Source organism: Oncorhynchus nerka, linkage group LG12 (genome assembly GCF_034236695.1).
Source record: "Oncorhynchus nerka isolate Pitt River linkage group LG12, Oner_Uvic_2.0, whole genome shotgun sequence".
Classification (NCBI taxonomy): domain Eukaryota; kingdom Metazoa; phylum Chordata; class Actinopteri; order Salmoniformes; family Salmonidae; genus Oncorhynchus; species Oncorhynchus nerka.
In genome coordinates this window covers 20406500-20434228 of record NC_088407.1, presented here as the reverse complement: position 1 = coordinate 20434228, position 27729 = coordinate 20406500, and the positions used below count along the sequence as shown (strand labels likewise).

General features: G+C 48.0%; 1 protein-coding gene across 1 annotated transcript; it reads left to right on the top strand.

The window, feature by feature from the left end:
* The first annotated feature begins 6350 nt into the window (after positions 1 to 6350).
* LOC115137930 (leukotriene B4 receptor 1-like) lies at positions 6351 to 25923 on the top strand. The gene is made up of 7 exons (XM_029674236.1): positions 6351 to 6649; positions 11513 to 11926; positions 12289 to 12558; positions 14160 to 14263; positions 14650 to 14746; positions 24933 to 24976; positions 25141 to 25923. Exons 2-7 carry the CDS (start codon positions 11522 to 11524, stop codon positions 25454 to 25456), a joined length of 1236 nt encoding a protein of 411 aa, XP_029530096.1. The 5' UTR covers positions 6351 to 6649; positions 11513 to 11521; the 3' UTR covers positions 25457 to 25923.
* The last annotated feature ends 1806 nt before the right edge of the window (positions 25924 to 27729 follow it).

The window sequence follows — 27729 nt, the reverse complement described above, 5'->3', positions numbered from 1 at the left end:
TAGGTCTGCACACTGTCTACCCTGGTCTAACAACTAACTAGAGGGTAGGTCTGCACACTGTCTACCCTGGTCTAACAACTAACTAGAGGGTGAGTCTGCACACTGTCTACCCTGGTCTAACAACTAACTAGAGGGTAAGTCTGCACACTGCCTGCTCTAGTCTAACATCCCACTAGAGGGTAAGTCTGTAGTCAGCCTGCCCTGGTCTAACATCCCACTAGAGGGTAAGTCTGTACTCAGCCTGCCCTGGTCTAACAACTAACTAGAGGGTAAGTCTGCACACTGCCTGCCCTGGTCTAACATCTCACTAGAGGGTAAGTCTGTACTCAGCCTGCCCTGGTCTAACAACTAACTAGAGGGTGAGTCTGCACACTGCCTGCCCTGGTCTAACAACTAACTAGAGGGTAAGTCTGCACACAGTCTACCCTGGTCTAACAACTAACCAGAGGGTAGGTCTGCACACTGCCTGCCCTGGTCTAACAACTAACTAGAGGGTGAGTCTGCACACTGTCTACCCTGGTCTAACAACTAACTAGAGGGTAAGTCTGCACACTGCCTGCCCTGGTCTAACATCCCACTAGAGGGTAAGTCTGTACTCAGCCTGCCCTGGTCTAACAACTAACTAGAGGGTAAGTCTGCACACTGCCTTCCCTGGTCTAACATCCCACTAGAGGGTAAGTCTGTACTCAGCCTGCCCTGGTCTAACAACTAACTAGAGGGTGAGTATGCACACTGTCTACCCTGGTCTAACAACTAACTAGAGGGTAGGTCTGTACTCAGCCTTACCTGGTCTAACATGTCACTAGAGGGTAAGTCTGCACACTGCCTTCCCTGGTCTAACATGTCACTAGAGGGTAAGTCTGTACCCTGCCTGGCCTGGTCTAACATCTCACTAGCGGATGAGCAGGGTTTTCCCCTAATGTTTTGTTAAAGGCGGGAGCAAAGGCCAATGAATAAGCATTCAGGGCAGACAAAAACTAATTGTTCTCTCCATAACCCTGGGCTAACATAGTATATGTTAGAGGGTAGGATCTGTGTCGATTGCAGAAAAAATAAGATTCAGGTGTTTGAAACATGCTAAATTCTCCACCTCCCTCCAGAACTCCCTCAAGCTTCCTCATGTACTTTGTTCCCCCTCAGATTTTTGGGCTGCAGGTACAACATCTCTTCTGACACAATGACCCTCCTCCACAGTCCAGACCATGTTCACTCAGCCCCTCTATCCTGGGTTTTACCCCACTGGTACTGTAGCGCTGTGTAAACAGTGGTAGAGGAACACAAGCTAGACTGATGCTTCAGCAGTACATTTTATTTCTGAAAAGTTTGATTATTTTTCTGAAAAGTTTGATCTTTAGCGATTGAATTCCTTCACTGCTGATCTTTAGAGATTGAAGGAATTAAAATGACTTTGATCAAACTAATTGTTTAAATATTTAACGTTCTCAATCAACTAGAGTTTCGGACATAATGACCCTCCTCCATAGAGTTCAGACAACATTCACTCAGCCCCTCTATAAGGAGTTTGGGGTTTGTTATCAGCACAGTCATGATACTTCAGAGCTGTGTAAACTGTGGTAGAGGTCACCACACTAGGGTGAAGCTTTATAATGCTCTTTTCTGATTTGATCATGAGATATTTATTTACTTTACTGTTATAATCTTGTCCATTCAGGCTCATTCAGGCGACTTTAACCTCCCCACGCCTACCTTTGACTCATTCCTCTCTGCCTCCTTCTTTCCACTCCTCTCCTCTTTTGACCTCACCCTCTCACCTTCCCCCCCTACTCACAAGGCAGGAAATACGCTCGACCTCATCTTTACTAGATGCTGTTCTTCCACTAACCTCGTTGCAACTCCCCTCCAAGTCTCCGACCACTACCTTGTATCCTTTTCCCTCTCGCTCTCATCCAACACTTCCCACACTGCCCCTACTCGGATGGTATCGCGCCGTCCCAACCTTCGCTCTCTCTCCCCCCGCTACTCTCTCCCTCTTCCATCCTATCATCTCTTCCCTCTGCTCAAACCTTCTCCAACCTATCTCCTGATTCTGCCTCCTCAACCCTCCTCTCCTCCCTTTCTGCATCCTTTGACTCTCTATGTCCCCTATCCTCCAGGCCGGCTCGGTCCTCCCCTCCCGCTCCGTGGCTCGACGACTCATTGCGAGCTCACAGAACAGGGCTCCGGCAGCCGAGCGGAAATGGAGGAAAACTCGCCTCCCTGCGGACCTGACATCCTTTCACTCCCTCCTCTCTACATTTTCCTCTTCTCTCTCTGCTGCTAAAGCCACTTTCTACCACTCTAAATTCCAAGCATCTGCCTCTAACCCTAGGAAGCTCTTTGCAACCTTCTCCTCCCTCCTGAATCCTCCTCCCCCTCCCCCTCCTCCTCTCTGCAGATGACTTCGTCAACCATTTTGAAAAGAAGGTCGACGACATCCGATCCTCGTTTGCTAAGTCAAACGACACCGCTGGTTCTGCTCACACTGCCCTACCCTGTGCTCTGACCTCTTTCTCCCCTCTCTCCAGATGAAATCTCGCGTCTTGTGACGGCCGGCCGCCCTACAACCTGCCCGCTTGACCCTATCCCCTCCTCTCTTCTCCAGACCATTTCCGGAGACCTCCTCCCTTACCTCACCTCGCTCATCAACTCATCCCTGACCGCTGGCTACGTCCCTTCCGTCTTCAAGAGAGCGAGAGTTGCACCCCTTCTGAAAAAACCTACACTCGATCCCTCCGATGTCAACAACTACAGACCAGTATCCCTTCTTTCTTTTCTCTCCAAAACTCTTGAACGTGCCGTCCTTGGCCAGCTCTCCCGCTATCTCTCTCAGAATGACCTTCTTGATCCAAATCAGTCAGGTTTCAAGACTAGTCATTCAACTGAGACTGCTCTTCTCTGTATCACGGAGGCGCTCCGCACTGCTAAAGCTAACTCTCTCTCCTCTGCTCTCATCCTTCTAGACCTATCGGCTGCCTTCGATACTGTGAACCATCAGATCCTCCTCTCCACCCTCTCCGAGTTGGGCATCTCCGGCGCGGCCCACGCTTGGATTGCGTCCTACCTGACAGGTCGCTCCTACCAGGTGGCGTGGCGAGAATCCGTCTCCACACCACGTGCTCTCACCACTGGTGTCCCCAGGGCTCTGTTCTAGGCCCTCTCCTATTCTCGCTATACACCAAGTCACTTGGCTCTGTCATAACCTCACATGGTCTCTCCTATCATTGCTATGCAGACGACACACAATTAATCTTCTCCTTTCCCCCTTCTGATGACCAGGTGGCGAATCGCATCTCTGCATGTCTGGCAGACATATCCGTGTGGATGACGGATCACCACCTCAAGCTGAACCTCGGCAAGACGGAGCTGCTCTTCCTCCCGGGGAAGGACTGCCCGTTCCATGATCTCGCCATCACGGTTGACAACTCCATTGTGTCCTCCTCCCAGAGCGCTAAGAACCTTGGCGTGATCCTGGACAACACCCTGTCGTTCTCAACTAACATCAAGGCGGTGGCCCGTTCCTGTAGGTTCATGCTCTACAACATCCGCAGAGTACGACCCTGCCTCACACAGGAAGCGGCGCAGGTCCTAATCCAGGCACTTGTCATCTCCCGTCTGGATTACTGCAACTCGCTGTTGGCTGGGCTCCCTGCCTGTGCCATTAAACCCCTACAACTCATCCAGAACGCCGCAGCCCGTCTGGTGTTCAACCTTCCCAAGTTCTCTCACGTCACCCCGCTCCTCCGCTCTCTCCACTGGCTTCCAGTTGAAGCTCGCATCCGCTACAAGACCATGGTGCTTGCCTACGGAGCTGTGAGGGGAACGGCACCTCAGTACCTCCAGGCTCTGATCAGGCCCTACACCCAAACAAGGGCACTGCGTTCATCCACCTCTGGCCTGCTCGCCTCCCTACCACTGAGGAAGTACAGTTCCCGCTCAGCCCAGTCAAAACTGTTCGCTGCTCTGGCCCCCCAATGGTGGAACAAACTCCCTCACGACGCCAGGACAGCGGAGTCAATCACCACCTTCCGGAGACACCTGAAACCCCACCTCTTTAAGGAATACCTAGGATAGGATAAAGTAATCCCTCTCACCCCCTCCCCCTGAAAAGATTTAGATGCACTACTGTTCCACTGGAGGTCATAAGGTGAATGCACCAATTTGTAAGTCGCTCTGGATAAGAGCGTCTGCTAAATGACGTAAATGTAAAATGTAAATGTAAATATATTTCCACAATATATTTCATGTCAAATAGTGAATATGAATATTAATCAACAATCATTACTAATCATTATGTATATATGTTGATGAATCAATATGGGTATCTGGTAATAATGTTAAACGTTAACTTATTGGTGTGTTACATGTGGTATTGATATTGGTATTGATTTAATACCTACTGTCATGACTTGCCTCCTTCAACTAGGTTGCTGTGGTCAGAGAGACGTCGTAAATTCCTGAGGATCTCCTCATGGACACACAGTATAAGAGGCAGAGTAAATTTTCATAGAGGACAAAGGAATTCCTTCCACCTCACAGAACTTGAGGTACGAACAAATGTCATGTTCCGGAGAAAGTATAAAAGATGGGTGAAGAATCCAGCTACGAACTGGTCCGTTTGTCACAACTTGGGGAAGCTCATGGGAGACTGTGGCCACATTACCATAACGCTGTTTATATAATAGCCTCAGATATGAGGTTTACATCTAATCGTTGTATAATATGAATGAGTATGATACTGTTTGTATAATTGTGTAATATGATTTTGGACTGTTTAATGAAGAAAAATACTATTCCCTTTTGATTTGAACTAAATCAGAGGACCGCCCCTGAGCCCAGTTAGGGTCAGACATCCTGGGACAGCCTTTTCGGCCCTTCCGAATAAAACCCCCACTCGGGTTTTCGATCAGCAGACCAAGCTTACCTCAATTACGAGATGGCTAAAGGTTGCGGACCATGTTTTTCTCCATTAGGGGAGACAAAGGTTATAGACCATTGCTGAATCTTTTAACCATACCACGTGGTTAAACTCTTAGACTATCGATACCGACAGAATAAGAACAAGTCTTTGATATTAATTACTAGTCTGCAGCTAGGAATTCGGTATCATTGAACACGAAGAACGACAACCGCCGAAACATCCATTCTATAACGATATGACGATATGACGTTTGACCTGTCATTGCCAACAAAGGGTATATAACAAAGTATTGAGATAAACTTTTGTTATTGACCAAATACTTATTTTCCACCATAATTTGCAAATAAATTCATTAAAAATCCTTCAATTTGATTTTCTGGATTTCTTTTCTAATTTTGTCTGTCATAGTTGAAGTGTTCCTATGATGAAAATTACAGGCTTCTCTCATCTTTTTAAGCAGGAGAACTGGTGGCTGACTAAAAACTTTTTTGCCCCACTGTATATATTGATTGCAATTCTTCCCGAATGAGTGAGCGTTCATGTGCAAAGGATTAGCATTTCAATTGTTATAATTATCACTCTGTAGTGACTTCATAGTTGACCCCCACCTCCCCTTTTGTCTAACAAGCCGCCATGCCGGTTCAGCCCACTAGGGCACATTCTAATTTCATGTAACCATATTTACCTTGTTTGTTTGTTTGTTTATGCATTTCTGTGAATTACTTAGTTAGTAATAAATAAATGATTTAAGACAATTGATGTATGGATGACTCATAGTGAAGACTGGGTTCGTGGAGATAACCAACAATTTACGACGTTTGGAATGAGACTATTGTGAGGTAAAGTAAATAATGCATTAATTCGAAGACTAATTAATCAAATAAAATATCTGAAAAGTCTTCAGTTAACGATAGTAAAGACACGACACCATTAACTCAGCTACTTTCTTCAATTTCCTTTCAAATATCTGCAGTTGTATGGTGTTTATAATCAACTGTCTAGAATAGATCAAGGTAGATATATGATGCTGTTCGAGGGGTCAATAATAAAGGTTACAGCAGGGTTTTAATCTCTGATTGTACCTCTCTCTCTCTTACACTCTCAATCAATTGTTATAGTAATACATTGTTATTAATTGTAGATACAACTCACTATGATTGGCTTTAGCATTATATAATTACTCCTGGAATGTTTGTCAGTTAATCAAGAAGTTCTCTCTCTTTCTCTCTCTGTAAAGCAGGATGTGATGATAGATTGTGAAAGAGCCAGATGTGGGAGGGGCAAGTGTCTGATTCACCTGTTTTTACTGTGTGTGAGTGTCTGTGTGTGTGTGTGTCACCCTTATCTCTATGGCCAGGAGGTGTCATTCCACATTAACACTACATTACAAGATACATTACCTCACGTATGATAAGGTGTGGAGGGAGATGTTGAAAGACGAGGGAACACGACACACCCCCTTGCCTTTCCTCTGCTACAGCGTGCTACTGCAAGCATGACAGATCTGTGAAAATACAGAGTTAGAGAGAGAGAGAGAGAGAGAGAGAGATAGAGAGGAAGAGGGATAGAGAGAAAGAGGGATCGAAAGGAGAGAACACGTGGAGTGAAAGAGGAGTACTGAGAAAAGTAGGAAGAATATATACACCATCAAGACTAGAAGAAATTAAATAAAGGACGTCTGTCCCTGCCTCTTCTCCATCTCTTTCTCTACCCCAGGATTAGGACTATTTGGTGAGTTTCTTTTCAGTCTTCCCTCTCTTCTGTCCCCAACCTCCCTCCTGATTGTGGTCCGGTCAGTCAATGGAAATAGACAGTAAAATTAAGTACAGTAAAGTAATGTAATATAAAGTCAACTCTAGCAGGAGCTATCAGCATGCCCTCGGACAACAAAATATATAGAGATGGTTTGATAGTCCTGGGGCAGTATGTATCCTATTAAGCCCCTCAAAGTGCTGATTTGGGATCAGTTTGCCTTTCAGATCATAATAAATACAAATACATGGACAGATGGGGACCTGATCCTAGATCTACACTCCTACTCAGACATGTGATACACACATACCCTGGTGTGTACTTGACACCACATCAAACATGATAATTGTTTGCAGAAAGTAGTACTGTTGTTATTTAACTGTTCGGTGGGTGCGACCAGCTGTTCTCAATGGAACATCATATGTGATAATGAGCCCAATAGCAACTCTATGAATCAGAGTCATATCCTCGCTCCTCGCTTTCTCTTCTCTCCCTTTCTCTCTAAGGTATGTATAATATGCTAGTGTGCGTAGGAGCTTTTCGACTGTTGTGCCCAAGAGCAGTCCTAGCTTGTTTCTCTCTGTGAGTCTGGCCCATTTGAGTGTGTCAGCTGTTACTCTCAATGGTGGGGAAAATGATACAGTGTTCTCTACACACAGTGTCCATTTAGCCGTGACCCCACTCTCTAAAAGGTTTCTCTCAGGGAGAGTTGGTATACACAAAACAACACACTTCCAATTCACAAGGTGTATAATACTGTCGTGTACATGTGTGAAAGAGGACAGATAAGCACTCTACAAATAGAGTTAGAGGACTCATCGTTGTATCTGTCCCATCATGGTGACTGTGACATGCAAAAACAGGTACACTAGCTAACTCTTAGTTCTACAGTACAATGCACATGATTAGTCCTCTAGCTAACTCTATGGGACTACAGTACAACGCACAGGATGAGTCCTCTAGATAACTCTATGGGACTACAGTACAATGCACATGATTAGTCCTCTAGCTAACTCCATGGGACTACAGTACAATGCACAGGATGAGTCCTCTAGATAACTCTATGGGACTACAGTACAATGCACATGATTAGTCCTCTAGCTAACTCCATGGGACTACAGTACAATGCACAGGATGAGTCCTCTAGATAACTCTATGGGACTACAGTACAATGCACAGGATGAGTCCTCTAGATAACTCTATGGGACTACAGTACAATGCACAGGATGAGTCCTCTAGATAACTCTATGGGACTACAGTACAATGCACATGATTAGTCCTCTAGCTAACTCCATGGGACTACAGTACAATGCACATGATTAGTCCTCTAGCTAACTCCATGGGACTATAGTACAATGTGCATGATTAGTCCTCTAGCTAACTCCATGGGTCTACAGTACAATGCACAGGATGAGTCCTCTAGATAACTCTATGGGACTACAGTACAATGCACAGGATGAGTCCTCTAGATAACTCTATGGGACTACAGTACAATGCACAGAAGTCTCCCTGAACTGTCTAATACTCTACAGATCTATTCCCTCACTACCTGTTACAGAGCCTAGCCAGCCGTGCATTTCTAAGCCATGCTTGATATTTAATGCATAAATGACATTGTAGAAATGAATGAATTGACTCCCACACCATAGTACACACTCATAATCACTCAGAATGACAGCAGAATTACAATAAGAACTACTGTGAGGGTGCAAAGAGGTTAATTTGGGATGTGTGTGTGCTCCCATGAGTACTAGATTATAAGGATTGTTCTTTTACTGAGTAGCCTAGTGGTTCCAGTGTTGGGCCAGTAAATAAAAGGTTGCTTGTTTGAATCCCAAGCTGACGAGGTGAAACATCTGTCAATGTGCCCTTGAGCAAGGCACTTAACCCTATTTGCTCCTGTAAGTCGCTCTGCAGAGTGCCTGCTAAATTACCAACATTGTAAACAACAATCATTGAAATATTTTCGACGTGCGTTGAATTTCTGTCAAGTTATTACTTGATAAAACAAGAACATTAAGATTTACTTAGATGTGCAATGTACTGTAATATTTGCATATAGCCCATGTATAGTATACAGTGTGTGTGTGTCCATGTGCACCAGGAGAGGCTGGTGTGAGGATATACTGTATAGGAGGACTGGCTCATTGTAATGGCTGGAATGGAATAAATGGAATGGGGTCAAACGTGTGGTTTCCATATGTTTGATGTGTTTGAAACCATTCCACCTATTTAGCTACAGCCATTAGCATGAGCCCATCCTCCCCAATTAAGGTGCCACCAACCTCCTGTGATGTGGACGCATCACGAGTTCATTATTATTACAGGTGTGAGTGCATGGTATAAGAGAAGCCTATACAATACCATATTTGCAAGGGAAACACAGGATAGATTAGATTGTCATGTTAAATATTAAACATATTCTCACATCATGGGCTTCTCCACACCAAACACTAAGATATAGGCTTGTCTGAAATAGCATCTTATTCCCAGTAGGGCCACAAGTAGTGCACTACAATAGGGTGCCATTTCGAAGGCAGACAGTGATTTGAAACCGTCCTCAGAGGGAGGTAGAATGATTTCTCAAACAAACATTGTAGCTACAAGACTTAGTGTTTATTTTACCAGTCAAGTCTGGTCATGCTGGTTTGCAATTAGAAACCTGTTACAATTCCTCAACACACCTACACGTGGACTCCTCCCAGTGTTTCAGCCTCAGTCAAAATAAAAACACAGATTTTAGGAAGAAATAACACACAGGTTTCGAGGCATTTATTTCTGCTGCGTTGAAGTTTATTCAGGAACCTAAAAGATGTAGACCTCCGAATAAAAGCTTTTGCAGAATTTGAAGTCAAGTAATGTAGAGTAGAAGGAGTGTGTGTGCATACACACACACTCACACACACACACACACGTACACACAAGTGTACACACACTCACACAAACCCACGCATGCACATACACACACAGATACGCACACAAACACGCACGCACACACACGCACATACACGCACACACATACATACACACACACACACGCACGCACACATGCTCGTACACACATGCACCACCCAGTTGCTACCCAACAGGGGAATGTATTCTCCATTAGCGGATCACTCACAGCTATCTGTTAATACCACATCTAAACCCATATTAATCCCAGGATGAATTTGTCCTGAAGGTATTCTCTCTCTCACGCCCTGACTGTGTCTCACTGATCTCCTCTTGTCTTCTCTGTTTATAAATCTACATGATCTTCTCTCCTCTATAATAGCTTCTCTCCTCTCGCTACATGATCTTCTCTCATCTGTCTACATGATCTTCTCTCTTCTACATGATCTTCTCTCCTCTATATTAGCTTCTCTCATCTGTCTACATTATCTTCTCTCTTCTACATGATCTTCTCTCCTCTATATTAGCTTCTCACCTCTATATTATCTTCCTCTTCTGTAAACATTATCCTCTCTCCTCTGTCTACAGGATCTTCTCTCCTCTATATTAGTTTACCTCCTCTGTCTACAGGATCTTCTCTCCTCTATATTATCTTCTCTCCTCTATATTATCTTCTCTCCTCTATATTATCTTCTCTCCTCTATATTATCTTCTCTCCTCTATATTATCTTCTCTCCTCTATATTATCTTCTCTCCTCTATATTATCTTCTCTCCTCTATATTAGCTTCTCACCTCTATATTAGCTTCTCACCTCTGTCTACAGGATCTTCTCACCTCTATATTAGCTTCTCACCTCTATATTATCTTCTCTCCTCTATATTATCTTCTCTCCTCTATATTAGCTTCTCACCTCTATATTAGCTTCTCACCTCTGTCTACAGGATCTTCTCTCCTCTATATTATCTTCTCTCCTCTATATTAGCTTCTCACCTCTATATTAGCTTATCTCCTCTGTCTACACTACAGGATCTTCTCTCCTCTATATTATCTTCTCTCCTCTGTCTACAATATATTCTCTCATCTATACTATCTTCTCTCCTCTATATTATCTTCTCTCCTCTATATTAGCTTCTCACCTCTGTCTACAGGATCTTCTCTCCTCTATATTATCTTCTCTCCTCTGTCTACAATATATTCTCTCCTCTATACTATCTTCTCTCCTCTATAGTATCTTCTCTCCTCTATATTAGCTTCTCTCCTCTGTCTACAGGATCTTCTCTCCTCTATATTAGTTTATCTCCTCTGTCTACAGGATCTTCTCTCCTCTATATTAGCTTCTCTCCTCTGTCTACAGGATCTTCTCTCCTCTATATTAGTTTATCTCCTCTGTCTACAGGATCTTCTCTCCTCTATATTAGCTTCTCATTTCTGCCTACATTATCCTCTCCTCTGTCTACATTATCTTCTCTCCTCTGTCTTGTGTAGACGCACACTAGCATTACTGTCCATTAGGTGTATTAAATATGTTTGAGAGTGAGTGTGATAAATCCAGTCAGTCGCTGCCTGCACTCCAGTGGCTTAATTGCATGTCAAACATGTATATTTTAGGCAAGAGTTTCCCAAAGTCGGTCCTGGAGCACACCCTGGGTGCAGGTTTTGTTGTTTACCCTAACGCTACACAGCTGATTCACATGACCAACTCTTCATCAGGCTTTGATTATTTGAATCAGCTGTGTAGCGCTAGGGTAAAAAACAAAACGTGCACCCATGGGTGGGGGCTTGGGAAACCCTGGCCTAAGCTATACATGTATACAAGCACAGATAAAGTATTGGAACCCAGGTCTGTATCCTATACCACCACTAACTATTCAACATTGCTGCTGATACAAGTTAGTGACACTTCTACCTCAGTGTTTTCATTGAACCTTTAACCTTTCTGTCCCTTGCAGATCATTGCCATGGCCCACAACCAAACCATCCCCCAAATCATCCCTCCATCCCTCACAAAACCTCCCTTGTCCCTTTCTCCGTTCTCCTCCACTACGCCCCCCTCCCTGTTCCTTTCAGCCTCCAACCACGTCCTTAACACCACCATGTCTGTTTTCGTGGCGAACCAAAGCATTGTGGGTAATACCACCTCCACAACCATAGGGGCACTCATCCTGGGTCTGGTGTTTCTCCTTGGCGTCCCCGGCAATCTCTTCATCATCTGGAGTATCCTGGCACGCACCCGCCGTCGCTCTGTCACCACCCTCCTCATCCTCAATCTGGCAGTGGCCGACGGCTCGCTCATGGCGCTCACGCCGTTCTTCATCGTGTACCTTGTGATGAAGACATGGATTTTTGGCGATATCATGTGCAAGGTGGAGGCTCTTCTTTTTGTTGATTGCCGCATTCCAGGCTGACTACACTGTAAACATCTGCCAGATCTCACAACGCCTGTATAGGTGTTTAACATATCTGCTTACCACATCATATGAAATAGCAATCCGATGCCCGACTGCGCAGTCGATGACATAGCACGCAACCATTGGTTGATGCAACGCAATGACTGCAATTTTGTCGGCCTGGAATGCAACCAATATGTAAATGTTCCAATGATGTCATTTTCTTCCCAGATGTTTGAAAACACCATTGACACTTGACATGCAGTGATTACATTGTCATTGAATCCTTATCCTTTTGAAATGACAAGAAAAAGCCACTCTCTTCTTGTCTGGATCAGATACTCTTCTACCTGTGCCTGGCCAACATGTACGCCTCCATCCAACTGATCATGCTGATGAGCCTGCACAGGCTGGTGGCCGTGGTGTGGCCGCGGCGTGTTGCTGCCCTCGCTGGCCGGAAGGCAGTACTGCGGGGGGTGCTGGTACTGTGGATCCTGGTGCTGGTCTCATCCATCCCCGCGTTGCTGTTCAGGCACAAACTGACGGCCACGTACCCCAACGGGAGGAGCCGTATGGTGTGTGAGTCATTTCACAAGCAGCAGAGTCAAGTGAGTGACACTTACTTCCTTATTTTCCAACTGAATTCATTCCTTACTTTGCTAATTATCTTCACTCCTGGAGTGACTGACAGGGGAGGGGGAAAGAGCAACCAATCAAACCGTGAATGTATTTCAGGTGAGGGAACAAAAAAGTACAGACTTTACATGAGAGCTTTCTATCACCGTAGTTACCTGTTTATTCACATTCTTATCTGTAGTCAGATCATCCATAAAAACATTGCAAGGTATGGAGTTTACAGTACATTTATTTTGTATACAGTCAGGCCCATAAATATTTGGACATTTACCAAGTTGTTATTATTTTAGCTGTCTACCACGGCATATTGGAGTTGAAGTTAAATAATGAATAGGAGAGGGAAGGTCAGACGTTCAGCTTTAATGTGACGGTATTTACATCCAAATTGGGTGAATGGTGTAGGAATTAAAACACTTTTTACATGTGGTCTGACCATTTTTAAGAGAGCAAAAGTAATTGGACAATTCACTGCTCAGCTTATCCATGGCCAGCTGTGTGTTATTCCCTCGTTAGTTCATTTACAAGTAAGCAGATAAAAGGTATAGAGTTGATTTCAAGTGCGGCACTTGAATTTGGAATCTGTTGCTGTTAACCCTCAATAGGAAGTCGAAAGAACTGTCACTGCCAGTGAAGCAAGCCATCATTAGGTTGAAACATCAGAGCGATATCAGAAACATTAGGTGTGGAACATAAAACATAAAACAACTGTGGTGGATGACAGAAGAATTGTTTCCCTGGTGAAGAAAAACCCCTTCACAACAGTTGGCCAGATCATTAACACCCTCCAGGGGTATCTGTGTCAATGTCAACGATGAAGAAAAGTCTTCACCAGAGTAAACACAGAGGGTTTACCACAAGATGTAAACCATTGGTAAACCTCAAATACATGAAAACCATATTAGAGTTTGCCCCAAAAAACACTAAAAAAGCCTATATAGTTCTGAAACAACATCCTATGGACAGATGGGACAAATATCAACTTGTACCAGAGTTCAGATTCAGCCAAATGCTTCAAAACTCATTGGACGGCGCTTCACAGTGCAGATGGACAATGACCTGAAGCATACTGCGAAAGCAACCCAATACTTTTTTAAGGCAAAAAAAAGTGCAATGTTCTGCAATGGCCAAGTCAATCACCTGACCTGAATCCAATTGAGCATGCACTTCACTTGCTGAAGACAAAACGCCCCAAGAACAAGCAGGAACTGAAGACAGCTGCAGCCAAGTCTTGGCAGAGCATCACCAGGAAAGAAACCCAACACCTGGTGATTTCTAGGGGTTCCAGAATTCAGGAAGTCATTGACAGCAAAGGATTTGCAACCACGTATTAAATCTCATTATTTAATTTATGATTTTGTTAGTTAGCCCAATTACTTTTGAGCCCCACTTATACTTAACTCACATCTTGATTGTTTCCTTTCAAATCTATGGTGGTGGCGTACAGTGCCAAAATGATGCAAGTTGTGTCACTGTCCAAATACTCATGGACCTGACTGTATAAAGTGTCACTAACGCTAACCGATCAAGGTGATCTCTATGCTGATACAGTACACGTCCCATTCTCTCAGCGCAGGTGGTGCTCCAGTACACGTTGGAGACGGTGCTGGGATTTGTAGTTCCTTACGGGTTGATTGTAGGCAGCTACATCTGCATCCTGCGGAGGATCAGACAAACCAGGTCCACTGCTGTTTTACTATCTTAGTTTTATTTCTGCCTTCATTTCATATTTGTGTAGATGTATTGTTTTTATTTTCTCACTTTTTACAAGCCAGTGAAGTTGGGTGAAATCCTATTGTATTTGATGGTAAGGCCCAGGAGGGGAATACTTTGCATGATAGTAAAGAACCAAGGGCCAAACACTAGCATGCAATGCCATGTCAATTGGCCACATGGTAAAGCTATAACAAGTGAATGAGAAAGCAAACGTTTTAAAGGCCATTCCCCTCACCCCGTGTGATCTAGAGTCCTGAAATCCGGTACATTTGCATCAAGGACCATTATGGAATTTGGGGAAAAAACACTTAAAACTCTGTATGAAAAAAAGTGTGATTTGATTTGACCAGGTTCAGGAGGAGGATCCACAGTGAGAAACTCATCCTAACCATCGTGGTCACCTTTGGAATCTTCTGGCTGCCCTACCATGTCATCAACATTGTGCAGGTAGTGTGTGCGTGCGTGTGTGGGGTGTTTTGTGTGTGTGCATGTCTGAGCTATAGCCAGGGCCTCACACTCCTAAACGGGGCTGAAACAGTAGGTCCCGCTGTAACTGGATGGGCTGTCTGCTGTAACTGGGCTGTCTGCTGTAACTGGGCTGTCTGCTGTAACTGGGCTGTCTGCTGTAACTGGGCTGTCTGCTGTAACTGGGCTGTCTACTGTAACTGGGCTGTCTACTGTAACTGGGCTGTAACTGGGCTGTCTACTGTAACTGGGCTGTCTACTGTAACTGGGCTGTCTACTGTAACTGGGCTGTCTGCTGTAACTGGGCTGTCTACTGTAACTGGGCTGTAACTGGGCTGTCTACTGTAACTGGGCTGTCTACTGTAACTGGGCTGTCTACTGTAACTGGGCTGTCTGCTGTAACTGGGCTGTCTGCTGTAACTGGGCTGTCTGCTGTAACTGGGCTGTCTGCTGTAACTGGGCTGTCTACTGTAACTGGGCTGTCTACTGTAACTGGGCTGTCTGCTGTAACTGGGCTGTCTGCTGTAACTGGGCTGTCTACTGTAACTGGGCTGTAACTGGGCTGTCTACTGTAACTGGGCTGTAACTGGGCTGTCTACTGTAACTAGGCTGTCTACTGTAACTGGGCTGTCTACTGTAACTGGGCTGTCTGATGTAACTGGGCTGTCTGCTGTAACTGGGCTGTCTACTGTAACTGGGCTGTAACTGGGCTGTCTACTGTAACTGGGCTGTAACTGGGCTGTCTACTGTAACTGGGCTGTCTACTGTAACTGGGCTGTCTACTGTAACTGGGCTGTCTGCTGTAACTGGGCTGTCTACTGTAACTGGGCTGTAACTGGGCTGTCTACTGTAACTGGGCTGTCTACTGTAACTGGGCTGTCTACTGTAACTGGGCTGTCTGCTGTAACTGGGCTGTCTACTGTAACTGGGCTGTCTACTGTAACTGGGCTGTCTGCTGTAACTGGGCTGTCTACTGTAACTGCGCTGTCTACTGTAACTGGGCTGTAACTGGGCTGTCTACTGTAACTGGGCTGTCTACTGTAACTGGGCTGTCTACTGTAACTGGGCTGTCTGCTGTAACTGGGATGTCTGCTGTAACTGGGCTGTAACTGGGCTGTCTACTGTAACTGGGCTGTCTACTGTAACTGGGCTGTCTGCTGTAACTGGGCTGTCTGCTGTAACTGGGCTGTCTGCTGTAACTGGGCTGTCTACTGTAACTGGGCTGTCTACTGTAACTGGGCTGTAACTGGGCTGTCTGCTGTAACTGGGCTGTAACTGGGCTGTCTGCTGTAACTGGGCTGTCTACTGTAACTGGGCTGTCTGCTGTAACTGGGCTGTCTGCTGTAAATGGGCTGTCTACTGTAACTGGGCTGTCTGCTGTAACTGGGCTGTCTACTGTAACTGGGCTGTCTACTGTAACTGGGCTGTCTACTGTAACTGGGCTGTCTGCTGTAACTGGGATGTCTGCTGTAACTGGGCTGTCTGCTGTAACTGGGCTGTCTGCTGTAACTGGGCTGTCTACTGTAACTGGGCTGTCTGCTGTAACTGGGCTGTCTGCTGTAACTGGGCTGTCTACTGTAACTGGGCTGTCTGCTGTATAACTGGGCTGTCTGCTGTAACTGGGCTGTCTGCTGTAACTGGGCTGTCTGCTGTAACTGGGCTGTCTGCTGTGTAACTGGGCTGTCTACTGTAACTGGGCTGTCTACTGTAACTGGGCTGTCTACTGTAACTGGGCTGTCTGCTGTAACTGGGCTGTCTGCTGTAACTGGGCTGTCTACTGTAACTGGGCTGTCTGCTGTAACTGGGCTGTCTACTGTAACTGGGCTGTCTGCTGTATAACTGGGCTGTCAGCTGTAACTGGGCTGTCTGCTGTAACTGGGCTGTCTGCTGTATAACTGGGCTGTCTGCTGTAACTGGGCAGTCTGCTGTAACTGGGCTGTCTACTGTAACTGGGCTGTCTGCTGTAACTGGGCTGTCTGCTGTAACTGGGCTGTCTACTGTAACTGGGCTGTCTGCTGTATAACTGGGCTGTCTGCTGTAACTGGGCTGTCTGCTGTAACTGGGCTGTCTGCTGTATAACTGGGCTGTCTGCTGTAACTGGGCTGTAACTGGGCTGTCTGCTGTAACTGGGCTGTCTGCTGTAACTGGGCTGTCTACTGTAACTGGGCTGTCTGCTGTAACTGGGCTGTCTACTGTAACTGGGCTGTCTGCTGTAACTGGGCTGTCTGCTGTAACTGGGCTGTCTACTGTAACTGGGCTGTCTGCTGTAACTGGGCTGTCTGCTGTAACTGGGCTGTAACTGGGCTGTCTGCTGTAACTGGGCTGTCTGCTGTAACTGGGCTGTCTGCTGTAACTGGGCTGTCTGCTGTAACTGGGCTGTCTGCTGTGTAACTGGGCTGTCTGCTGTGTAACTGGGCTGTCTACTGTAACTGGGCTGTCTGCTGTAACTGGGCTGTCTGCTGTAACTGGGCTGTCTACTGTAACTGGGCTGTCTGCTGTAACTGGGCTGTCTGCTGTAACTGGGCTGTCTACTGTAACTGGGCTGTCTGCTGTAACTGGGCTGTCTGCTGTGTAACTGGGCTGTCTGCTGTAACTGGGCTGTCTACTGTAACTGGGCTGTCTGCTGTAACTGGGCTGTAACTGGGCTGTCTGCTGTAACTGGGCTGTCTACTGTAACTGGGCTGTCTGCTGTAACTGGGCTGTCTGCTGTAACTGGGCTGTCTGCTGTAACTGGGCTGTAACTGGGCTGTCTGCTGTGTAACTGGGCAGTCTGCTGTAACTGGGCTGTCTACTGTAACTGGGCTGTCTGCTGTAACTGGGCTGTCTGCTGTAACTGGGCTGTCTGCTGTAACTGGGCTGTCTACTGTAACTGGGCTGTCTACTGTAACTGGGCTGTCTGCTGTAACTGGGCTGTCTGCTGTAACTGGGCTGTAACTGGGCTGTCTACTGTAACTGGGCTGTCTACTGTAACTGGGCTGTCTGCTGTAACTGGGCTGTCTACTGTAACTGGGCTGTCTACTGTAACTGGGCTGTCTACTGTAACTGGGCTGTCTGCTGTAACTGGGCTGTCTACTGTAACTGGGCTGTCTACTGTATCTGGGCTGTAACTGGGCTGTCTGCTGTAACTGGGCTGTAACTGGGCTGTCTGCTGTAACTGGGCTGTCTACTGTAACTGGGCTGTCTGCTGTAACTGGGCTGTCTACTGTAACTGGGCTGTCTACTGTAACTGGGCTGTCTACTGTAACTGGGCTGTCTGCTGTAACTGGGATGTCTGCTGTAACTGGGCTGTCTGCTGTAACTGGGCTGTCTGCTGTAACTGGGCTGTCTACTGTAACTGGGCTGTCTGCTGTAACTGGGCTGTCTGCTGTAACTGGGCTGTCTACTGTAACTGGGCTGTCTGCTGTATAACTGGGCTGTCTGCTGTAACTGGGCTGTCTGCTGTAACTGGGCTGTCTGCTGTAACTGGGCTGTCTGCTGTGTAACTGGGCTGTCTACTGTAACTGGGCTGTCTGCTGTAACTGGGCTGTCTACTGTAACTGGGCTGTCTACTGTAACTGGGCTGTCTGCTGTAACTGGGCTGTCTACTGTAACTGGGCTGTCTGCTGTAACTGGGCTGTCTACTGTAACTGGGCTGTCTACTGTAACTGGGCTGTAACTGGGCTGTCTGCTGTAACTGGGCTGTAACTGGGCTGTCTGCTGTAACTGGGCTGTCTACTGTAACTGGGCTGTCTGCTGTAACTGGGCTGTCTGCTGTAAATGGGCTGTCTACTGTAACTGGGCTGTCTGCTGTAACTGGGCTGTCTACTGTAACTGGGCTGTCTACTGTAACTGGGCTGTCTACTGTAACTGGGCTGTCTGCTGTAACTGGGCTGTCTGCTGTAACTGGGCTGTCTGCTGTAACTGGGCTGTCTGCTGTAACTGGGCTGTCTGCTGTAACTGGGCTGTCTGCTGTAACTGGGCTGTCTGCTGTAACTGGGCTGTCTACTGTAACTGGGCTGTCTGCTGTATAACTGGGCTGTCTGCTGTAACTGGGCTGTCTGCTGTAACTGGGCTGTCTGCTGTATAACTGGGCTGTCTGCTGTAACTGGGCAGTCTGCTGTAACTGGGCTGTCTACTGTAACTGGGCTGTCTGCTGTAACTGGGCTGTCTGCTGTAACTGGGCTGTCTACTGTAACTGGGCTGTCTGCTGTATAACTGGGCTGTCTGCTGTAACTGGGCTGTCTGCTGTAACTGGGCTGTCTGCTGTATAACTGGGCTGTCTGCTGTAACTGGGCTGTAACTGGGCTGTCTGCTGTAACTGGGCTGTCTGCTGTAACTGGGCTGTCTACTGTAACTGGGCTGTCTACTGTAACTGGGCTGTCTGCTGTAACTGGGCTGTCTGCTGTAACTGGGCTGTCTGCTGTAACTGGGCTGTCTACTGTAACTGGGCTGTCTACTGTAACTGGGCTGTCTGCTGTAACTGGGCTGTCTGCTGTAACTGGGCTGTAACTGGGCTGTCTACTGTAACTGGGCTGTCTACTGTAACTGGGCTGTCTACTGTAACTGGGCTGTCTGCTGTAACTGGGCTGTCTACTGTAACTGGGCTGTCTACTGTAACTGGGCTGTCTGCTGTAACTGGGCTGTCTACTGTAACTGGGCTGTCTGCTGTAACTGGGCTGTCTACTGTAACTGGGCTGTCTGCTGTAACTGGGCTGTCTACTGTAACTTGGCTGTCTACTGTAACTGGGCTGTCTACTGTAACTGGGCTGTCTGCTGTAACTGGGCTGTAACTGGGCTGTCTACTGTAACTGGGCTGTCTACTGTAACTGGGCTGTCTGCCGTAACTGGGCTGTAACTGGGCTGTCTGCTGTAACTGGGCTGTAACTGGGCTGTCTACTGTAACTGGGCTGTCTGCTGTAACTGGGCTGTCTGCTGTAACTGGGCTGTCTGCTGTAACTGGGCTGTAACTGGGCTGTCTGCTGTAACTGGGCTGTAACTGGGCTGTCTGCTGTAACTGGGCTGTAACTGGGCTGTCTGCTGTAACTGGGCTGTAACTGGGCTGTCTACTGTAACTGGGCTGTCTGCTGTAACTGGGCTGTCTACTGTAACTGGGCTGTCTGCTGTAACTGGGCTGTCTGCTGTAACTGGGCTGTCTGCTGTAACTGGGCTGTCTACTGTAACTGGGCTGTCTACTGTAACTGGGCTGTCTGCTGTAACTGGGCTGTCTGCTGTAACTGGGCTGTCTACTGTAACTGGGCTGTCTACTGTAACTGGGCTGTCTACTGTAACTGGGCTGTAACTTGGCTGTCTGCTGTAACTGGGCTGTAACTGGGCTGTCTACTGTAACTGGGCTGTAACTGGGCTGTCTACTGTAACTGGGCTGTAACTGGGCTGTAACTGGGCTGTCTACTGTAACTGGGCTGTCTGCCGTAACTGGGCTGTAACTGGGCTGTCTGCTGTAACAGGGCTGTCTACTGTAACTGGGCTGTCTGCTGTAACTGGGCTGTCTGCTGTGTAACTGGGCTGTCTGCAGTGTAACTGGGCTGTCTACTGTAACTGGGCTGTCCGCTGTAACTGGGCTGTCTACTGTAACTGGGCTGTCTGCTGTAACTGGGCTGTCTGCTGTGTAACTGGGCTGTCTGCTGTAACTGGGCTGTCTGCTGTAACTGGGCTGTCTGCTGTAACTGGGCTGTCTGCTGTAACTGGGCTGTCTGCTGTAACTGGGCTGTCTACTGTAACTGGGCTGTCTGCTGTAACTGGGCTGTCTGCTGTGTAACTGGGCTGTCTGCAGTGTAACTGGGCTGTCTACTGTAACTGGGCTGTCCGCTGTAACTGGGCTGTCTACTGTAACTGGGCTGTCTGCTGTAACTGGGCTGTCTGCTGTGTAACTGGGCTGTCTGCTGTAACTGGGCTGTCTGCTGTAACTGGGCTGTCTGCTGTAACTGGGCTGTCTGCTGTGTAACTGGGCTGTCTGCTGTAACTGGGCTGTCTGCTGTAACTGGGCTGTCTGCTGTAACTGGGCTGTCTGCTGTGTAACTGGGCTGTCTGCTGTAACTGGGCTGTAACTGGGCTGTCTACTGTAACTGGGCTGTCTGCTGTAACTGGGCTGTCTGCTGTAACTGGGCTGTCTACTGTAACTGGGCTGTCTGCTGTAACTGGGCTGTAACTGGGCTGTCTGCTGTAACTGGGCTGTCTACTGTAACTGGGCTGTCTGCTGTAACTGGGCTGTCTGCTGTAACTGGGCTGTCTGCTGTAACTGGGCTGTAACTGGGCTGTCTGCTGTGTAACTGGGCAGTCTGCTGTAACTGGGCTGTCTACTGTAACTGGGCTGTCTGCTGTAACTGGGCTGTCTGCTGTAACTGGGCTGTCTGCTGTAACTGGGCTGTCTACTGTAACTGGGCTGTCTACTGTAACTGGGCTGTCTGCTGTAACTGGGCTGTCTGCTGTAACTGGGCTGTAACTGGGCTGTCTACTGTAACTGCGCTGTCTACTGTAACTGGGCTGTCTGCTGTAACTGGGCTGTCTACTGTAACTGGGCTGTCTACTGTAACTGGGCTGTCTGCTGTAACTGGGCTGTCTACTGTAACTGGGCTGTCTGCTGTAACTGGGCTGTCTACTGTAACTGGGCTGTCTACTGTATCTGGGCTGTAACTGGGCTGTCTGCTGTAACTGGGCTGTAACTGGGCTGTCTGCTGTAACTGGGCTGTCTACTGTAACTGGGCTGTCTGCTGTAACTGGGCTGTCTACTGTAACTGGGCTGTCTACTGTAACTGGGCTGTCTACTGTAACTGGGCTGTCTGCTGTAACTGGGATGTCTGCTGTAACTGGGCTGTCTGCTGTAACTGGGCTGTCTGCTGTAACTGGGCTGTCTACTGTAACTGGGCTGTCTGCTGTAACTGGGCTGTCTGCTGTAACTGGGCTGTCTACTGTAACTGGGCTGTCTGCTGTATAACTGGGCTGTCTGCTGTAACTGGGCTGTCTGCTGTAACTGGGCTGTCTGCTGTAACTGGGCTGTCTGCTGTGTAACTGGGCTGTCTACTGTAACTGGGCTGTCTGCTGTAACTGGGCTGTCTACTGTAACTGGGCTGTCTACTGTAACTGGGCTGTCTGCTGTAACTGGGCTGTCTACTGTAACTGGGCTGTCTGCTGTAACTGGGCTGTCTACTGTAACTGGGCTGTCTACTGTAACTGGGCTGTAACTGGGCTGTCTGCTGTAACTGGGCTGTAACTGGGCTGTCTGCTGTAACTGGGCTGTCTACTGTAACTGGGCTGTCTGCTGTAACTGGGCTGTCTGCTGTAAATGGGCTGTCTACTGTAACTGGGCTGTCTGCTGTAACTGGGCTGTCTACTGTAACTGGGCTGTCTACTGTAACTGGGCTGTCTACTGTAACTGGGCTGTCTGCTGTAACTGGGATGTCTGCTGTAACTGGGCTGTCTGCTGTAACTGGGCTGTCTGCTGTAACTGGGCTGTCTACTGTAACTGGGCTGTCTCCTGTAACTGGGCTGTCTGCTGTAACTGGGCTGTCTACTGTAACTGGGCTGTCTGCTGTATAACTGGGCTGTCTGCTGTAACTGGGCTGTCTGCTGTAACTGGGCTGTCTGCTGTAACTGGGCTGTCTGCTGTGTAACTGGGCTGTCTACTGTAACTGGGCTGTCTACTGTAACTGGGCTGTCTACTGTAACTGGGCTGTCTGCTGTAACTGGGCTGTCTGCTGTAACTGGGCTGTCTGCTGTAACTGGGCTGTCTACTGTAACTGGGCTGTCTGCTGTATAACTGGGCTGTCTGCTGTAACTGGGCTGTCTGCTGTAACTGGGCTGTCTGCTGTATAACTGGGCTGTCTGCTGTAACTGGGCAGTCTGCTGTAACTGGGCTGTCTACTGTAACTGGGCTGTCTGCTGTAACTGGGCTGTCTGCTGTAACTGGGCTGTCTACTGTAACTGGGCTGTCTGCTGTATAACTGGGCTGTCTGCTGTAACTGGGCTGTCTGCTGTAACTGGGCTGTCTGCTGTATAACTGGGCTGTCTGCTGTAACTGGGCTGTAACTGGGCTGTCTGCTGTAACTGGGCTGTCTGCTGTAACTGGGCTGTCTACTGTAACTGGGCTGTCTACTGTAACTGGGCTGTCTGCTGTAACTGGGCTGTCTGCTGTAACTGGGCTGTCTGCTGTAACTGGGCTGTCTACTGTAACTGGGCTGTCTACTGTAACTGGGCTGTCTGCTGTAACTGGGCTGTCTGCTGTAACTGGGCTGTAACTGGGCTGTCTACTGTAACTGGGCTGTCTACTGTAACTGGGCTGTCTACTGTAACTGGGCTGTCTGCTGTAACTGGGCTGTCTACTGTAACTGGGCTGTCTACTGTAACTGGGCTGTCTGCTGTAACTGGGCTGTCTACTGTAACTGGGCTGTCTGCTGTAACTGGGCTGTCTACTGTAACTGGGCTGTCTGCTGTAACTGGGCTGTCTACTGTAACTTGGCTGTCTACTGTAACTGGGCTGTCTACTGTAACTGGGCTGTCTGCTGTAACTGGGCTGTAACTGGGCTGTCTACTGTAACTGGGCTGTCTACTGTAACTGGGCTGTCTGCCGTAACTGGGCTGTAACTGGGCTGTCTGCTGTAACTGGGCTGTAACTGGGCTGTCTACTGTAACTGGGCTGTCTGCTGTAACTGGGCTGTCTGCTGTAACTGGGCTGTCTGCTGTAACTGGGCTGTAACTGGGCTGTCTGCTGTAACTGGGCTGTAACTGGGCTGTCTGCTGTAACTGGGCTGTAACTGGGCTGTCTGCTGTAACTGGGCTGTAACTGGGCTGTCTACTGTAACTGGGCTGTCTGCTGTAACTGGGCTGTCTACTGTAACTGGGCTGTCTGCTGTAACTGGGCTGTCTGCTGTAACTGGGCTGTCTGCTGTAACTGGGCTGTCTACTGTAACTGGGCTGTCTACTGTAACTGGGCTGTCTGCTGTAACTGGGCTGTCTACTGTAACTGGGCTGTCTACTGTAACTGGGCTGTCTGCTGTAACTGGGCTGTCTGCTGTAACTGGGCTGTCTACTGTAACTGGGCTGTCTACTGTAACTGGGCTGTCTACTGTAACTGGGCTGTAACTTGGCTGTCTGCTGTAACTGGGCTGTAACTGGGCTGTCTACTGTAACTGGGCTGTAACTGGGCTGTCTACTGTAACTGGGCTGTAACTGGGCTGTAACTGGGCTGTCTACTGTAACTGGGCTGTCTGCCGTAACTGGGCTGTAACTGGGCTGTCTGCTGTAACAGGGCTGTAACTGGGCTGTCTACTGTAACTGGGCTGTCTGCTGTAACTGGGCTGTCTGCTGTAACTGGGCTGTCTACTGTAACTGGGCTGTCTGCTGTATAACTGGGCTGTCTGCTGTAACTGGGCTGTCTGCTGTAACTGGGCTGTCTGCTGTATAACTGGGCTGTCTGCTGTAACTGGGCTGTAACTGGGCTGTCTGCTGTAACTGGGCTGTCTGCTGTAACTGGGCTGTCTACTGTAACTGGGCTGTCTGCTGTAACTGGGCTGTCTACTGTAACTGGGCTGTCTGCTGTAACTGGGCTGTCTGCTGTAACTGGGCTGTCTACTGTAACTGGGCTGTCTGCTGTAACTGGGCTGTCTGCTGTAACTGGGCTGTAACTGGGCTGTCTGCTGTAACTGGGCTGTCTGCTGTAACTGGGCTGTCTGCTGTAACTGGGCTGTCTGCTGTGTAACTGGGCTGTCTGCTGTGTAACTGGGCTGTCTACTGTAACTGGGCTGTCTGCTGTAACTGGGCTGTCTGCTGTAACTGGGCTGTCTACTGTAACTGGGCTGTCTGCTGTAACTGGGCTGTCTGCTGTGTAACTGGGCTGTCTGCAGTGTAACTGGGCTGTCTACTGTAACTGGGCTGTCCGCTGTAACTGGGCTGTCTACTGTAACTGGGCTGTCTGCTGTAACTGGGCTGTCTGCTGTGTAACTGGGCTGTCTGCTGTAACTGGGCTGTCTACTGTAACTGGGCTGTCTGCTGTAACTGGGCTGTCTACTGTAACTGGGCTGTCTGCTGTAACTGGGCTGTCTGCTGTAACTGGGCTGTCTGCTGTAACTGGGCTGTCTACTGTAACTGGGCTGTCTGCTGTAACTGGGCTGTCTGCTGTAACTGGGCTGTCTGCTGTGATGAAATCTCTTCTCATAGATGAAATCTGTCCTTACAGGTTGCCGCAGCACTTTCTCCTCAAGATTCAGCTATAAAAGCAAGGTAGGCTTTCTGAAAAGTCTTTCCTAAATTACTGTTTCGTAAGATCCTCACCGCATCACAGGTATCATTTGTAGTGTATTGTTATCAAATCCCTAACTACATTTTAATAAAAAACAATGAACAACCATTTTTTTTTGCTGTTTTCATATCTACTCTTCCTCCAGACTGGACCCTATCTGGCAGTCCTGCCGTGCGGTCACATCAGCCCTGGCATTCATCAGCAGCTGTGCCAACCCGGTCCTCTACACCTTCGCCGGCAAGTCCTACATGCGGCGGGAAGGCTTTGCCTTCATGGCCCGTCTGTTCGAAGGCACTGCGCTGGACTCTGGGACCAGGAAGAACCGACAGAACAGCCAGAACAGCCGAGAGAGAGACAGGGATGCAGAGGGGCTGAAAGAAAAGGAAGGAGAGCTAGAATCCACGACCAGCGCCAATGTTGTGAGCCCCATCTGTGTGAAACCTGTGACAAATGTCAAATAGTGACCCTCTGGGCTGGTAGTTGGACGCTATGGTGGCAGAACCTATTTTGATGGGAAAACACTGCCTAAGACTGGTTTCCTGCAGTTCGCTCGGCGGCCACTAGATATAAGTGTTTCCTAATGGGTCATGACTGACTTACTGACTGAACCATATCTCTGTTTTTAGAGGTGGTGCTTCAATCTCAGCAGGTGAAGGGGGTGAATTTTACAAGTGATCTTACCGGGATGTCTTGTCTGTCTGACTGCCTCTCTTTCTATATGTGTGTGTGTGTGTGTGTGTGTGTGTGTGTGTGTGTGTGTGTGTGTGTGTGTGTGTGTGTGTGTGTGTGTGGTGTACTGCTGTAAGTACAGTAAAAAGAGCACTGTAATATTTCCCTACTTCTTTTTGCTTCATATATTTTCTCAAAAGCATTAAGACATGTTGCCATGTTGGGCCAGATCAAGAAAATAAAACACAATTTTCTCAGATTAGATTTGGCTGCCATCCATTGATTAGGAAACTCTTAATGGGAGAAGAAGACAACTCACAGAAGAGTCATGACTGGCTGGCAGGCAATAGCATGCAGGTCCTTCACAATCTGTCCAGTCATTTCTTTACCTTCAGGCCATTCTTTTCCCTCTTTCTCCTGGAACCGTTCTCCTCTCTTTTACCTCTTCATCCAGCTCCTCAACTCCTTCCTTCTCCTCTTTCTCTCTCCCGCTCCCATCATGCTGGTCTCCTGCTGGGCGTGTCCCCCCGCCCCCTCTGAGCCTGCCATGGCGTAGAGCAGAGGGTTGACAGCACTGCTGAGATAAGCTACAGCTGTGACCACCGCTCTGGCCCTCAGACAGAACCCCTTGCAACCCTTTGAATGATCCGGAGAGACCGGTCCCCACTTGAAACAAGGAAATCATACATTTCATTTTCACTTTGAATAATGACAATAAAAAATACAGTTGATTTTTATATAAATGTGATTTTTTTTCAGTCTCACGCTCATACAGTGTGGTATTAGCTCTGTGTAATTATGGCATAGTAACCATTGCTCATGTGCAACACATTGACACGGTGGTATTTAGCCCAAAATAGGGCAAAGGTCACCACTATCAGGGCAAGGATGTGGTTGGTCTTCCTGGTGGTGGCCAGATACTAAGGTATGAGCAGATTGCCATGATGCTGAAGGGCACCAGGAACGCAGCGACCGTCTCTAGGGAATAATGAAACACCGGGTAGAATGGATGAAACAAGAAACAATTGGATTTGATTTACTTCATGATTAAAGTGTCTTGCATCTTCAGGATTCCCAGCCCACTTACGTTTTAGTAAGAGTGTCTTCAATGAATGTAATTACATATTGTATCTAGTTAAATTGCAGTTCTTGTCTGTTACAATTAATTGCATTAAGAACAATGTTTGACTGATTGATTATACTGTATTGAAGATATATCCATATCTGTTTAGAATACAAAATATAGAATAAACAAAAATCTGCAACATATTTTATGGAAAACTGAGAACACAATATGAGAACATATGCTGTACTAAAATCAATCAGATTGCAAGATGAAGGAATATTCTGGTGGGCGGACGCGCTTGGACATGAAGGTCCAATCCCCACGCAGGTGTCGATCGACGCCCATCAGGGTGACCAACAGGAGGCTGAGGTACATGAAAGATGCTGCAGATGTAGTGCAGGAGCTTACACGCGCCCTCTCCCAACTCCCAGACTTTGCCCGTGAAGAACTGGCGAATGAAGAAAGGAGCGGTGAGCAGGACGATCGAGCAGGTTGGGAGGAGCGGTGAGCAGGACGACCGAGCAGGTTGGGAGGAGCGGTGAGCAGGACGACCGAGCAGGTTGGGAGGAGCGGTGAGCAGGACGATCGAGCAGGTTGGGAGGAGCGGTGAGCAGGACGACCGAGCAGGTTGGGAGGAGCGGTGAGCAGGACGATCGAGCAGGTTGGGAGGAGCGGTGAGCAGGACGATCGAGCAGGTTGGGAGGAGCGGTGAGCAGGACGACCGAGCAGGTTGGGAGGAGCGGTGAGCAGGACGATCGAGCAGGTTGGGAGGAGCGGTGAGCAGGACGATCGAGCAGGTTGGGAGGAGCGGTGAGCAGGACGATCGAGCAGGTTGGGAGGAGCGGTGGGCAGGACGATCGAGCAGGTTGGGAGGAGCGGTGAGCAGGACGATCGAGCAGGTTGGGAGGAGCGGTGAGCAGGACGATCGAGCAGGTTGGGAGGAGCGGTGAGCAGGACGATCGAGCAGGTTGGGAGGAGCGGTGAGCAGGACGATCGAGC

What these genes read in the sequence shown, in the direction of transcription:
- LOC115137930 (XM_029674236.1), top strand. Translation starts at nt 11,522, where the DNA reads ATGGCCCACAACCAAACCATCCCCCAAATCATCCCTCCATCCCTCACA. An exon ending in TTGGCGATATCATGTGCAAG is followed by an intron (nt 11,927 to 12,288) that starts GTGGAGGCTCTT and finishes TGTCTGGATCAG; the next exon opens with ATACTCTTCTACCTGTGCCT. An exon ending in GATTCAGCTATAAAAGCAAG is followed by an intron (nt 24,977 to 25,140) that starts GTAGGCTTTCTG and finishes CTCTTCCTCCAG; the next exon opens with ACTGGACCCTATCTGGCAGT.